The sequence below is a fragment of the Oncorhynchus keta genome, chromosome 4 (genome assembly GCF_023373465.1).
Source record: "Oncorhynchus keta strain PuntledgeMale-10-30-2019 chromosome 4, Oket_V2, whole genome shotgun sequence".
Classification (NCBI taxonomy): domain Eukaryota; kingdom Metazoa; phylum Chordata; class Actinopteri; order Salmoniformes; family Salmonidae; genus Oncorhynchus; species Oncorhynchus keta.
The window spans coordinates 58,852,521-58,868,587 of record NC_068424.1 but is presented as its reverse complement, the minus strand read 5'-3'; the positions used below and the strand labels follow the sequence as shown (position 1 = coordinate 58,868,587).

Here is a 16,067-nt window from a genome sequence, read left to right as displayed (position 1 = left end):
AAAGTGTTTCCTTTCAAATGGTATCAAGAATATTCATATCCTGAGCTACAGGCAGTTCGATTTGGGTATGTCATTTTAGGCAAAACATTTTAAAAAATGGTCCAATCCTTAAGAGATTTAAATTAAATCAGTGGCCTCTTTTTGTAAAGGTGAAGAAAGGTGGCATGCATGTGGCAGACATTGCATACAAAATGACAGACACCTACTGGTAAAGGCTGAATGTGTTAAAGCTGTTTGGACTCTGTCGATTACAATTCAGAAGGCACCTACAGTATAGGATAGGCTCCAGTCTGGGACCGTTTTTGTGCTGAGCCATACACATAACATTCACAAAGCAAAATGGACAAACAAACAAGCATCCAGTGCAATTAAAGGCTAGAAACATAATCAAAAATATGTGTTCCTTCCCCAAATGTAATCTACAGATATAACAAGTAGGTAAAGGGCTAAGGTCCTTACCATAGTCAACTGAGAGTACTGTCACTATGCTTGGTTGAGTGGGCAAAGCCTTCCCCCCTCCGTTCTCAACCGCTGGTTTGTTTTCCGTTTCTTGAAGTTGCCAGTTGAGGCCGAAAAAGTGCATTGCTGTAAAGTGAACAAAAATAGTGGAATATGCTAGGGTTAGGGCAATCAATCAAATCGTTACAAAACTAAATACGTGCTGGACAGCATTTCTAGGAAAAATAGATCAGACAATACATCATTTTGTGCCCTGTGGTGGCCTGGCAGTTAGCACCCCCGCACTCAGCACATGAAAGTAGTCATGACTCAGTTCCCTCCCTCCCTCCTTCCTTCACTCTTTCCTTCCTATACTTCCCTGTATCTTCAAGAAATATGCCTGAAAAATACTAAAGAGTAGGAATTATTTTGTACTAGGTTACCTTACTATGGGTGCGCCACATGTAGGCTAAGTGCTCTACTGTAAAACCCAACAGGGGCCAGACACAGCAAGCTCAATCAATACTGAGGAGACGAGGAACACTGTTGTGTCTCTATGGGGAGCGCTGTTCATTAACACAAACAGCACTGCATCAAAGAGCGCAGCGGGACGTTCTATTTAAAATGTCGAATATTGTCACCAAACAGACAGGAGGAGGTGGACAACGTGCAGCAACATAATGACAGCCCAAATCAAAGCATCTGGAAACCCCAAGTGTATGTATTTGTGTGCGTCAGAAAGAAGGTCAAAGAGGCTTCAAGCCTCAAACTCTCTAATTCTCTTGCGTAACCAACCAAACCGCCATGTTCTTCCTCCAACCTCTGTCTCTGAATAGATTGCTATTAAGCTGCATGTCTTGTTGTTTGGGGAAACTGGGTCTTCTATGAACACAGTGAGAGGGCGAGGCTCCTTCAAAGATCGCCAGCCGGGGAGTCGTGCTGAGGAGGCAAAACTCTGATTTCCCAGTGTTTTGATCTGAGGTGGAACTTTTTTCAAACGGGCAGGGGAGGGTATGGGGTATTGACTGCTTAAAAAACATAGCTAACTCACAAGGGATGAAGCAGAATCATAGAGAATACAGAATTGGAGAGGGAGAGAGACAGAGAGAGAGACCAAGGCAGAATGATGTGTGCTTGTACGTATGTATCGGACTGTGTTCTTATCTGTGGGCTGGCAGAGGCGGAGTGTGCTAGTGCATACATAAGCTATTTAAGACATCGCACCTGGCAGGTGTTTTGGCTGCAGATGAAAGAGAGGAAGGTGAAAAACTCAACCTGAGGCAACTGGCAAAGAAGGCCTGTATCTGTTTAACTCACACACTCACAATCAAAAGAACTCCCACACAGGAAACACACTCATGCACTCACGAGACCACACACACACAAACACACACCTTAAAGCCATTGGCGCACTCATAAGCTATACACGCGGAATCCAGAAACAAGCCAACCCATCAAACATGCACAGCAAAATCACATGCAACCAATGACAGAGCACGATATCATGAATCAAAAAAACATGGAGGGTCCAGATGATAGAGAAAATGTACATGTATATTAATATGGCACTATAATGGCCCTTTGCTATGGAGAGCACTCTCCATACTTTTTCTCCATTGCCTCATTTCTCCAGACATATTTCTCTCTATACGAGCATGTTATCCTGTCCTCCCTTCAGCACCATGAGAATGCTACGGCAGTTCAGGGGAAAGTCACACAGCCCAAGATTAAGAGAGTGTATGACTCAGGAGGACAGAAAGGACAGATAAATCTCCACCCATTTTATCGCTGTGGTCAAGCTGCTAAAGGTTGGTGTAAAAACCAGACAAAGCCCCTTCTGAAGGGGAATTTTGTCCTATGGGTGAGGTTGATGCGTTAAACTAAAGCCTGTGTTCCTAGCTTCCTGGTCGAGATGAAAGCACTTCCTGGAAGAGATTTTGTTGCACCAGAAAATCTTTATATCTCTTGATTCCTCACATCCTCTCGCCCCTTCTCAAAATGCTTTGGTGAAGAAGGCTTTCAACTTCTTAGGATAGTTCCCTTTTTGGGGGTTATGCCCCATCAGCACATGACATTGTCACAATGTTGCAAATCGGTTGTGAGAAGGTCAGTCATGACAAGTGATAACCTTGTGATAACCTAATGTGACTGGGGTGCTGGCATTTTGTTTCTTCCGATAGTGTCATTGTAGGGTGTCGAGGGGGATTTCAACTGTGTCTGTCTTTCAGGGCTCCTGTGGAGCTGGGATATGTCAGTGATGTCACTCTGTGGGGCTGGGTCATGTCAGTGATGTTGCTCTGTGGAGCTGGGTCGTGTCAGTGATGTCACTCTGTGGGGCTGGGTCATGTCAGTGATGCTGATCTGTGGGGCTTGGTCATGTCAGTGATGCTGCTCTGTGGGGCTGGGTCATGTCAGTGATGCTGATCTGTGGGGCTGGGTCATGTCAGTGATGCTGCTCTGTGGGGCTTGGTCATGTCAGTGATGCTGATCTGTGGGGCTTGGTCATGTCAGTGATGTCAATATATGGAGCTGGGTCATGTCAATGTTGCTGCCCTGTTGAGCTGGGTCATGTCAGTGATGCTGCTCTGTTGAGCTGGGTCAGGTCAGTGATGTCACTCTGTGGGGCTGGGTCATGTCAGTGATGTCACTCTGTGGGGCTGGGTCATGTCAGTGATGCTGCTCTGTGGGGCTGGGTCATGTCAGTGATGTCAATATATGGGGCTGGGTCATGTCAATGTTGCTGCCCTGTTGAGCTGGGTCATGTCAGTGATGCTGCTCTGTGGGGCTAGGTCAGGTCAGTGATGTCACTCTGTGGGGCTGGGTCATGTCAATGATGCTGCTCTGTGGAGCTGAGTCATGTCAGTGATGTCACTGTGGGGATGGGTCATGTCAATGATGTCACTCTGTGGGGATGGGTCATGTCAATCATACTGCTCTATGGGGCTGGGTCATGCCAGTGATGTCACTCTGTGGGGCCATAATCTGACACAGATTCAAACTGTATCATTGGGGATCTGTAGGACGAATTGTCTCTGTATCTGACTGACATATGACAACGGCAGACGGAATGATATTCTAAGGTCTGCTATCTGCTCAGCAAGATCATGCTGAAAGAGCAATACACATTTAGCACAGTTTATAAAGCCATCAGGTCAGTCAACACTGATTCAGCTGACTCAAAGCCATAAAGTCCAGTCAACTTGTCTATTAGATCGTTTAGTTTAATTGACTGGGAAGTGCAACAGATATCCAATGTTGTAACTTTAGTGTGTTGGGTGCTGTCATGAATTCTCTACTGAGAACTGAAGGCACCACTTACGTTGAATGGAAAGCCATTTATATTTGAAAGGATAATATATTTGAAAGGCCAAGTTGTAGTACAATAGTTGTCCAGCTAGTTCTTATGCTTTTTCTATCCACATCTTCATCTTTGGAGAGTGGGTGTTAAGAGTGCTGAGCCTCCTCTACAACACCTGAGCAATGCTCAAGGCTTGCTTAGTTGTCTGTTTATACCACAGTATATAGAGCATAAGCAGAGCAATGAGGGAGGGTCATGGTGAACTACGCACTAATACAACAATGTAAACAAGGAGGGCCCATAGTCACAAGGAGGGGCCAAAGTCACAAGGAGGGAACATAGTCACAAGTAGGGGCCATACTACAAGGCTGCCATAGTCACAAGAAGAAGCCATAGTCATAGTCAAAGAGTGGCCATAGTCACAAAGAGGGGCCATAGTCACAAGGGGGGCATAAGAAAAATGGGGGGCCATAGTCAGAAGGAGGGGCTATAGTTACAAGGAGGGGCCTTAGTTACAAAGTGGGGCCATAGTCACATGGAGGTGTCATAGTCACAAGGAGGGGCCATAGTTACAAGGAGGGGCCATTGTCACAAGGAGGAGCCATAATAACAAGGAGTCACAAGGAGGTGCCATAGTCACACGGAGAGGCCAGAGTCAAAGGAGGGGCCATAGTCACAAGAAGGGGCCATACTAGAAGGAGGTGCCATAGTTAGAAGGAGGGACCATAATCACAAAGGGCTGCCATATTCACAAGGAGGGGCCATAGTCACAAGGAGGGGCCATAATCACATGGATGGGCCAAAGTCACAAGGAGGGGCCATAGTCACAAAGGGGAGCCATAGTCACAAGGGAGGGCATAGTTAAAATGACGGGCCATAGTCACAAAGGGCTGCCATAGTCACAAGGATGGGCCACAGTCACAAGGAGGGGCCATACTACAAGGAGCAGCCAAAGTTAGAAGAATGGGCAACAATCACATGGACGGGCCATCATAGGCTGTCATAGTCACAACGAGGGGCCATAGTTAGAAAGAGAGGCCATAATCACAAGGAGGGGCCATAGTCACAAGGAGGGGCCATAGTTACAAGGAGGGGTCATAGTCACATCGAGGGGCCATAGTCACAAGGAAAGGCCATAGTCACAAGGGGGGCCATAGTCACATTGGGGGGCCATAGTCACATGGAGGGGTCATAGTCACAAGGAGCGGCCATAGTTACAAGGAGGGGCAATAGTGACAAGGAGGGGCCACAGTCACAAGGTGTGGCCATAGTCACAAGGAGGGGCCATAGTTACAAGGAGGAGCCCTAGCCACAAGGAAAGGCCATAGTCACAAGGGTGGGCAGAGTTAAATGGGGGGCTATAGTCGCAAGGAAGGGCCATAGTTACAAGGAGGTGGCCATAGTCACAAGGAGGGGCCATAGTCACAAGGAGGCACCATAGTCACAAGAAGGGGCCATAGTCACAAGGAGGGGCCATAGTTAAAAGGGGGGGCTATAGTCACAAGGAGGGGCCATAGTTACAAGGAGGGGCCATAGTTTCAAGGAGGGGCCATAATTTCAAGGAGGGGCCATAGTCACAAGGAGGGGCCATAGTCACAAGGATGGGCCATAGTCACAAGGAAGAGCCATAGTAGTTACAAAGAGGGGCCATAGTCACAAGGAGGGGCCATAGTCACAAGCATGGGCCATAGTCACAAGGAGCAGCCATAGTAGTTACAAGGAGGGACCATAGTTACAAAGAGAGGCCGTAGCAACAAGGAGGGACCATTGTCACAAGGAGGGGCGACAGTCACAAGGAGGGGCCATAGTTACCTATACAGTAGCAGAGCATGATTGAAAGCAGAACAGCCATGCCCACTGCGCTCAGGGCGGTGCATCTCCAAGAGCAGTGCTTGGGCGACTTCTTGAACTTGAAAGCCCCTCTGGAGAGGGTGTTTCTGGGTAGTGGACGTGCCGGGGTGGAGTACACCGCCCCAGTTGCCATGGTGTAACCTGGGGTTGCCGTGCCGAAGAAAGGGGTTGTTCCTGTGCCCGTCTTAAAGAGGAAGTGTCTAGGGAAACAAACCAGAAAAATACAAATTCATATTAGATAATGAATAGAGAAACAAATACACATTTATTTGGGTGTACTGTATATTCCTATTAAACCTTTATTTATTCAGGATAATCATTGAAACAACATATTTTTACAAGAGAGACCATGGACATATCATTATTCTCCAATGTGAATTGTATATTCAATATGATAGGCCTCAGTACTAACCCTGACATTGTAAAAGGTGAAGCTAAAAGTACCTCATAAAAACAATCATCTCCCACTTGCTCTTTAACTACAGGGACCGACTAATAGGCCATTATACCTGGGGTAATTAAGGAGGTTTAATCACAAGCACTACTCTGGCTTTGCCACTTAACTTTTTAAACCCGGTGGAAACCTCTGAAGTAGATAAATTAAGCCTCTTTTGCTATCACTTACGGATGAATGGCTAAATGTCTGCAGGTTGGACCGAGTAAAATGTGACAGACTTACCATTTGAAGTGTTCTCTGTGTAATTAAACTTTTACAGCCCCTTCTTGTCAATACTGCTAACAGTATAAATAACAAGGGTTCAACTGTCTCAGTGGGTTGGAGCATGATGCTGACAACACCAGCGTTGAGGGTTCAATTCTCTCAATATTGTAGCAAGTGTGTTAGGGTACTGTGAGTAATTGCAATTTCTGTTCTTTATGTTGCATTATCTCACTAACCGTTGTACCTGTGAGGTTGGTTCTTGGTTTGTTACATCAGGGCTCGCATTCATGTGTTTTGTTGGGGTGGTTGAGCTGGCACCTGTGGGCATGAAGTGTGTGCCAGGCTATGGGATTGGTCCTCCACTAACTGTTGGTAAGAATCTTTCTGCTGTCCCAGTAGCCTATTGGCGCCATTTGGGGTTTGATACATAAATATACCCATGAGTTTATAAAGCCATCATTCTACTTCTCCCTCCTTACCTCCACATTACAACGTGTCACTGTCACATGGTAAGTTCCTTTTGATGAAAGCATCTGCTAAATGATTTATTAAGCTAGTTAACTGTCACTTTCCATGCCAACACTTAAATTGCCACAGCCATGCCACAGCCTTATTGTTTTGTTAATGCATCTGATCAATGGTTTTCTAATAGCACAAATGTCTAATATGGGTTGTATGGCATTTCTAAGCCCCAATTGACAAGCATAGTCATGGATAGTATACGTCTCTCTCTGTGAAAGAGTACAGCATGTCACTGAGAATGAAGAGTGTGATATCTGAACAGGGGTGTTCACGGATCTGGCAGGATGTATGGTGTATTCAGCAGCTTGTGTGAAAAGTTGGAGGTCAAGTGTATTATGAGCTTAGTGATCTGTAATATGTCTGTTTTTCTTTTCTCCAAGGTTGTTGATTGATGGATTCATCTCACTGTTTGGTCAGAGAAAAGGGTTGGCGGTACACCTATTTCTGAGGTGGTTCAGTAAGGATTTGTGCAGTGATATTGATTTGAGCATACAGTGAATAACTGGGGCCTATTTACGAGCTGCTTGTCTATGAGAATGAGCATACGGTGGTTATAGGGGTCTATTTACGAGAGAGAATGCACCAAATGATTTCATTTCACACATAGTTGATATGGAATAAAATGGCCAAAAAGTTAGTTCACAATCGGAATTATTGAATATCAAGTCCCACTACTCATCTACAGAATATTAAGCATTTTATATATTTTTTTTTGTTAATTTAACCTTTATTTATACAGGTTTTTCTCATTGAGATTACATCTCTTTTCCAAGAGAGACCTGGTCCAATAGCTGCAGGGGGGACAACGTTTCAGACAAAACAACTTACATAGACTAACACAACATTAAACAAAACTTTAAACTCACATACAATACAAAAATTACATATTACGTTAAAAAACACAAAAGTCTTGACTAAAAAACAGCTGTCCAAAAGACAATTACACTCTTCAATCATATATACATCGATCAAGTGTTTAAACTCAACCAATGAAACTAGATCATCAACTACATTTTAAAATGTTCAGGAGAGAATTCCAGGACCACGGAGTAACTAAAACTATTTCTACCATGAATTTTTGGTACTGTTAGAAGCAAATTTAGAGTAGGAATTGATATTTATTTATGGACCTGATTAAAAAAGAACAGAGATAAAATATCACAATATGGCCTTATAAATCAGTGTATATCAGTATTTAAGCCTACGCAAGGTCAATGACAACCAGCCAACAGTGCTGTGGAGATCACAATGCTCTCAGGGCAGATATATAACATCACTCAAATCTAAAACCGCCAGTAATGTACATAGTACCAGCTCCTTCCTGGCCTCCTAAGAAAAACAGGCCTTATGCCGGTAATAAAAACCTATTCTCAGCACGAGCTTCCTATCAAGTTCTCTACATGCAGAGTGAAGCTCAGCTTATCATCAACCCACACACCCAAATATTTGTACACTTTAACTTGCTCTATAGTATGTCCAGCCAACGTAGCAATGACATGATTAGTAACATGCCTGGCATTTGAAAATACCATGCATGTTGTTTTACCCGAAATTTAGAACCAGCTTTAAATCATACAGATTTTTTTGTATGATGTTAAATGCTCTTTGGGCATTTTCAAAAGCTAAAGATAAACTACTACCACTTGAATATAGAACAGTATTATATACATACAAATTAACATCTGCTGTTTCAAAAAGATTCCCAATGTTGTTGATATACAAAATGAACAACAGTGGGCCCGAAATAGAACCTTGTGGAACACCTGAGCACACCTCTATGGACTCAGATTTACAACCATCCGCCACTACACATTGTGTACGATTTGATAGGTAATTTATAAAACAATCTAGAGCATGACCAGTAATTCCACAAAATTTTAACCTTTGCATTAACACAGCATGGTACACGGTGTCAAATGCCTTTGACAAATCAATAAAGAAAGACACACAATGTAACTTCTTGTCAAGAGCACAGTGGATGTCATTTAAAACCTTCAATGTTGCTGAAACAGTGCTGTGGCTAGACACAGCACCTAAAACCTGATTGCATTCCATTTAAGATGTTGTTTTCTTGGAAGTAGGCCTTTAGCTGCCTACTAACTAAGGACTCCAGTACCTTTGACAGTACAAACAATTTTGATTATGTGTCGATAGTTGTCAAGTAGCGAAGGATCTCCACCTTTCAGGAGAGGCAGTACAAAAACAGATTTCCATAACTTGGGGATTTCCTTAACATCAAGCGTGAGGTTAAAAATACATGTTTAAGGGGGAGCAATGATGTCTGCAGCTAGGTGTAAGAAGCAGGGGTGTAGTTCATCAGGGCCAGGGGATTTTTGTCCATCAATTTCTTTCAAGGCTTTACACACTTCTGAAACAGGGAAGGATGAAAAGGAGAATCTGGTGAAGGAGTGCACAGGGATGTCAGGTAATTTCATAGGGGGCTTAATTATACCTTTTCAAATAAACTGCTTGCATCTAAAAAATGTTGATTCAAGGATTTCAGAATGGAGGTTCTCTCAGTTACAATCAGTGTGTCTACCAAAAATTGTTTGGGAAGCGGTGTATCTTTGTTGCACTCTAAACTTATGACTACTTGCCAAAATTTGGATGGATTTTTTAAATTATCTGAAGTAGATTTCAGGTAGTGGTCTGCTTTCAATTTACGGATCATAGCCACCCCCATATTTCGAAGACGTTTAAAAGCCATCAAATCATCTACCGAACCAGTCCGTCTTGCTTTAGCCCACATAGCATTTTGATCCCTTATGATTTTAGTAAGTTTCTTAGTAAACCAATGGTTTTCTCTGCCCTTAATCCTGAAATTTTACTTTTACTTTAATCCTGAAATTATACTTTTACTTCACTGTGAAAATTATGCGTTAGATCACTAAAATACACTGCAACACAAAGCTGCCTTTTGGCACACATGTTCTGTTGAATAAAATGGCAAAATGTTGAAAAGCAGTATTGCAGTATTGTGTTCTGAATATTAACTTGGCTAACAGACTGCCTGCTAACAGTGGTGGGTAAAATGAAATGCTTTTGGAAATGATTACCAAACACAGTGGCGTGATAAACGTCTGCGGCTATACACACAGGATGATCGTCTGTAATCAATTAGAAGGAGTGTGACGAAATGAAGCACATTACTATGCTAATCCTGGCAGCTCTATTGATGTGTGTGTGTGCATGCGTGCATGAGTGTGTACGTCTCTTTGAAATGGCCATCGCACAAAAGTAATAGCAAGAGCCGGGTTCCATTGCTCAACTCACTTCCTCGTCATCAGTTTGACATTTGAAACACTTGAGGAGGAAAAAGGACAAAACATACAGTGGGTAGATTTGGACCTGGGCTAAGCCCTGCTGCACATCAGAAACAATGAGCACAAACACCCTTTGACTATGTAATCTGCCTATTAGCCATCATATTGTTAGCATTAGCATTTCAAGGTAAAACGATAGAATAATACGGCTCTTTAATCCATGACCAAGACAGCCTACCGATGTGGCAGGCACCTAAGTCCATCTCTCTCTCCCATTTCTCTCTCACTGTCCCTCCCACTATTTCTCTCTCTCGTCCTATCAGTATCTCTCCCTTCCTCTATTTTTTCTCCCTCTTTCGGACTCTTGCTCCCTTCTTCTTTTTTAGCTCTCCCTATCTCTGTTTCACTCTTTTTCTTTACCCCCACCTCCCCTCCCACTATCCTATGGAACCACCTGCCCTCTCAGCAGGGGAAATGGTAGCAGGTGCTAACCTAGTGCAGCAGCACGCATCTGTGTGACAGTATTTCAGGGGGCAGCCCCCTGGTGTTTCTGGGCCATGGTGCAGAGATCAGAGTGGCGCCATTTTGAGATGCTTCCCCACTGCGCCCGGGCTGCTGCACATAACCAAGTAATGTTGTTTGATTCGCTTTAAGACATGAAAGTGTTGTTTTGAGTACTTGGGAGATGTGTGCATCACGGTCACAACATGAGAGATGGATGATCTGTTGTTGATTTTTAACGATAATCATTTAAAAACACCACAATCTAATTAAGTATTTACTAATGCAGTTCATGTACAGTACACAAATTATTTTCATAGGTTTAAAAAAAATATATCTGGAAAAATGTCCCATAGAAGGCAGGGACCTACTCTCTATTCTTTCGGGAGTAAGGCACCCATCCTGACATTCTATCGTTGCATGATTTTAGACTCCAGACATAATTTCATTTTACGAGCAGACTCCCCTGACAGGTGAATCTGATGAGGGCCGACAGACCATTTATAACAGTAGCGCGTGGAACCACAAACGTTGAAGCTGTGTCATAATAGCCGTTTCAAATGCTATTTATTGAATATGTGTGACAGAGAGTTTAACTGGATTCCACAGGACGCACGAGACAGCCTAACTGCACCGTATTGAGAACAGTACTTATAGTATATCTGGTATAAATGTATTATAAACCAATTTTACACATTTGGTTCATTTTTAAAACTAATCTGGGAGTGCACCACATTTAAAGTATAATGACCTGGGTGACTTTCCTCTCGAGGCCAATAGCAATTCACACATAAATGGGATTCAGTGGCACCTTTGTATAACACTAATTGAAAATATGTGTATTTCTATAGAGGCGAGTGTTAAAAAGTGGAACCGGAGTGGTTGATTGAAAGCCCTCCACACACTTATGAGAAGTGAATGTATCCATAGTGGTAGAGAACAGTCCGGAACAGAACAGAGGAGGTAATAACAGGGTTATATTGGCAACTAATTGAGCACTTTATATCGAAGAGCTGGAGTGTTCTCAGCATGGATTGGAACAAAAGCTTGAGTGTAATAATTTCTGAAGAATATCTATTTGGTTAGGAAACCTTCATTTCTCACTTTGAAAGTAGTAATTAGATTTAATTCAAAGGGCGGCTAAAAGCCTAAAACTCTTCCAGATTTAGCTAGTTTTATGTCAAGTAAATGTCAATTAATTTGGAAATTGTTTTAAGTTGGGTATTTTTGCTTGAGAGTCAGAATATTTCACTCCCTGTTATGGACTGAGGTTGTTGAATCCCTTAAAAGATCAACAAATTGAATACAAAAGCAGGGATACTGAAATATAACTTGGAGGTGTAAATAAATAAGGAAGCAGGTGACAAGCTGATATCATATAACATCAGCTGTTTTGAATAGTTATGCATGTCTGCTTTGCGCACTCAATATTGGAACATGACTAAAATAAATGCACAGAAGTGACCAGTACATTAGGCATTTCAGGAAATGATAGTCAGTCTATTGCCCTTTGACAACACAGACAAACAGCTCTAAATGAACCCTAATGACTGTACACTCCATTGTACACTGCATTGAGAATATCTATATAGAGAGAGACTTGTGAAATGGGAGTCTAATACAAATACATAATGGGGCCCATACCTTTCCTCTTGGATAAACACATTAGTAATTGGATGCATCTTTTCAATAAGTTAAAAGAACTGTTCGTTATGAATGTAAGAAGGAACGGTGCCAAATTAGAATGCAAATGCTTTGAAGACCACATTTGTAAAGGGGCAATCTGCAGTTGCTACATCCATTCTTGGACGTACAGTATTCAGAGGAGACTGCGTGAATCAGGCCTTCATTTTTATTTTTTTAAATTTCACCTTTATTATCATCGAATTTCTGCAAAGAAACCACTACTAAAGGACACCAATAAGAAGAAGAAAATTGCTTGGGCCATGAGCAACATGAGCAATGGACATTAGACCGGTGGAAATCTGTCCTTTGGTTTGATTAGTCAGAATTTGAGATTTTTGGTTACAACCACAGAGTCTTCGTGAGACGCACAGTAGGTGAACAGATGATCACCTAATGTGTGGTTCCCACCATGAAGCGTGTAGGAAGAGGTGTGACGGTGTGGGGGTGCTTTGCTGGTGACACTGTTGGTGATTTATTTAGAATTCAAGGTACACTTAACCAGCATGGCTACCACAGTATACGCCATCCCATCTGGTTTAGGCTTATTGGGAATATCATTGTGTTTTTCAACAGGACAATGACCCAACACATCTTCAGGATGTGCAAGGGCTATTTGACCAAGAAAGAGAGTGATGGAGTGCTGCATCAGATGACCTGGCCTCCACAATCACCCGCCCTCAACCCAATTGAGATGGTTTGGGATGAGTTAGACTGCAGAGTGAAGGAAAATAAACCAAAAAGTGCTCAGCATATGTGGGAACCCCTTCAAGACTGTTGGAAAAGCATTCCAGGTGAAGCTGGTTGAGAGAATGCCAAATCTGTGCAAAGCTGTCATCAAGGCAAAGGGTTTACTTTAAAGAATATTACATTTATTTTGATTTGTTTAACACTCTTTTGGTTACTACATGATTCCATATGTGTTATTTCATAGTTTTGATGTATTCACTTTTTTCTAGAATGTAGAAAATAGTAAAAATAAAGAAAAACCCTGGAATGACTTTTGACTGTTACTGTGTAAATTATTGATATGTACCCATTAAATTCCTCATGAGCTTAGTTCAACTGTCGTACCCCAAATATTAGCTTGTTTACGCCAATGTTTGTAAACAAATTAAATGTACGCTAACACTGTAAAGCCTCAAAACATGGTTAAAAACTATAATTGTGATATCATGATGGTCAGTCCTTGCATCCACAGCTCTGTCTATGAATTTGAGAGCGGTTACATTTCTCCAGCACCATCCCTCAGCTTTTTATCGAAACGGGGCAGGGAAGTACTTAGTTATTGCTTCAACCACTGATTGCCGCTTTAATGAGGGCTGTAGAAGGATTCATTCATTCTAATGAATCATAACATTAGCTAGTGTGGTCAGTCATTGTGGTTGTTCTATACTTGAAGCCATACTAAAGTTATAGTACAATGGGTAGAAGGAGGCAGGTTCTAAATGCATGCAAATGATAAAACCCCTGACCCTTGTTTGTCCCATTGCATTAGTTATCACCATGAGTTGAACAGAGAAAATATGTGATATGATTTCTGTAGGCATCTCTTTGCCAGTTAACAGAACCAAAACCAGCATGCTTAATGCCTAATATATGTTATCTGGTGCTCTTGTTTGCATTGAACAACCTAGTAGTTTACTGGACAAGCATAGTTATACGCGTAGCTAAGGCCGTCCCATCTGCCCCCTGAGGTTACCATGACGCCTGGTTCCTTCTCACAGCGAGGCACTTGCTTTAGAGTACAGCGTGCTGCAGATAGTAATTTCTATACCTGGGTGATGATAGGTGTGTACATATTGTTTTGTCAATACCAGCAAGGCAGTCAAGGTTACAGTGATGTTAGTATTCAATTGCCGTGTCTTCCTCAGCTTGGATGAACAAATGCTGCATAACCCAATTGATTTGGTCCTATCATGATAGCGTCTTACTGCATGCTGCTAAAGAAAAACGTCAAGGCCCAAATGTATCGAGGATGTGTAAGAGTACTCTGAGCCCAGGAAACATCCGGCTGGAATGGATTCATCCACCTGTGTCAATTTGAAGTAGAACGTAATATACTTTCCTGGAATGGTATGGACATTTTGAAACCCCTTTATGGTTTGGAAATAAATAACACTGATGTTTTTTTCTCACAGGGGAAATGCTAGACAAAGACTCTTATGACAAAGTAGCTTCCTGTGCAGGGCATCTTTAACTGAAAAAAAATAATCTATTTAGACCGAAGTGCCTTCTTGTAAGTTACATCAATCAATCAATCTGATTTCAGGCTGGCAAGCCTCTGGAAACCTGTGCTCTTCCATTACCATTATGCCAAACCGCTTTGGATCGTATCAAATGTTGCGAATGATCCATCTCCAGGTCATATTTCCTTTCACCTCAAACGTTTGCTGGTGCTCTAAACTGATTAACTGAACTGATGAGGCAAAGTCCTAGCAGAGGCCCTCTAACCATCTCTTATTGTTGATGAACTATGAATGATTAGTAATTAGTGATAGTGCATTAGTTGAAGGGATTATGTCCAGAGGTAAGATTGTATTTGTGAGAGACATAAAATGATTTCTTCATGCAATGTACATTGTCCATTTGGTTTCTTTGAGAAATAGAACAGACTCACCTAGTTGACATACTTTTAATGCAGTGGGCTAAATCAGGGTCACTTTGAAGCTGTGTTTGAAATTCCATACAAACATACTGTATACTACATACCTAATGAGTATACAATACATACTATATACTATTAGTTAATTTTAGTAACGTAAACTCACCCCATTCCGTACAAATGTGCGCAACCGCGACATTCAAACGAGGCTGCAAAGTAAACCAATGGGACAATAGTGACTGTGTTGACTTCAAAATATGGGGTGTGAACTACGCTTCTATTCAAGCGTTGATCGACATGGTAATCGCTCTATAGTATTGGAGAAAAGTTGAAAAAACGGACCCTCCGTTACATCGTGATGTGTCATGCCATAACGTACAGCAACTATTTCCGTCTTATAATCTCTCTCCACCAGGTGTAGCACTTCTGTCATCGTTTAAAAACAAGAAATGGACAGTGACGGGGGTAAGGAGGGGGATACCTCGTCATTTTTTTGCGTCATCACTGCAAGCAATCATGACTCTCAAAGCCGCTATTTACTTCTGAAAATCACTTTAGCGCTGCCCGAAAAACCCGATGCAAATTCGACACAAAACTTCAAATAGGTATGTAATGACACATTATATAAACTCTTTATAGTGTTTTATTTACATTTTAGAGGCGATAAGGTGATAAATAGGACAGATCGAGTGAAAAAAAAGCAGTTTTCCCACATCATCTCTCCTTCTCACTATCACGCATTAGTTTTGCTTCCCCACCCGTCATCTTTAAAAAGACCCGACGGAGCTCATTGCTTTCTTGAATCATGCAGAAACGGGCAGCGTGGAGGTCTCGGCATGAATTTTGTTGGAAAGGGGAGAAATTGTGCTTTACAATGGTATTGACATTCCAGTTGATCTGGAAGTATAACGTTTTTTGAGCGCTAAAATAAGGTCAATTGTACGGACCAAGGCGATGTACAAAAGTGAGTGAGTTGACGTTATACCCTAAACGAATGGTATCCTTTCAGTTGAGCGTACTAGCGCTGTGACTGTCTACCAGAAATTGATGCTGTTGCTATGCAACGTCTTCCTAGCTTGTTAGCATAAAAAATTACGAGCTAGACATTTTATGACTTTGGGTGTGTTCTTAAATTCAATCTGGAGTGCCAGAGTGCGCTCAGAATGTGCTCTGGGCATTCATAAATTCAGTGCGTTGTCAGATTGTCCATTTGTAAATCAGAGCATTTTGCTCTCCGATCGTTCA

General features: G+C 42.2%; 1 protein-coding gene across 3 annotated transcripts in view; it reads right to left on the bottom strand.

Annotated features, from left to right (window-relative positions):
* si:dkey-237h12.3 (teneurin-3) overlaps positions 1 to 16,067 on the bottom strand; it is a 161,894-nt gene that overhangs the window by 70,008 nt on the left and 75,819 nt on the right. For all 3 annotated transcript variants that reach the window (XM_035766574.2, XM_052511257.1, XM_052511258.1), the window contains exons 5-6: positions 5,549 to 5,787; positions 460 to 585 (exon numbers count right to left, since the gene is read on the bottom strand). In XM_035766574.2, coding sequence (XP_035622467.2) covers positions 460 to 585; positions 5,549 to 5,787 — 365 coding nt within the window. The remainder of the gene's footprint in view (positions 1 to 459; positions 586 to 5,548; positions 5,788 to 16,067) is intronic.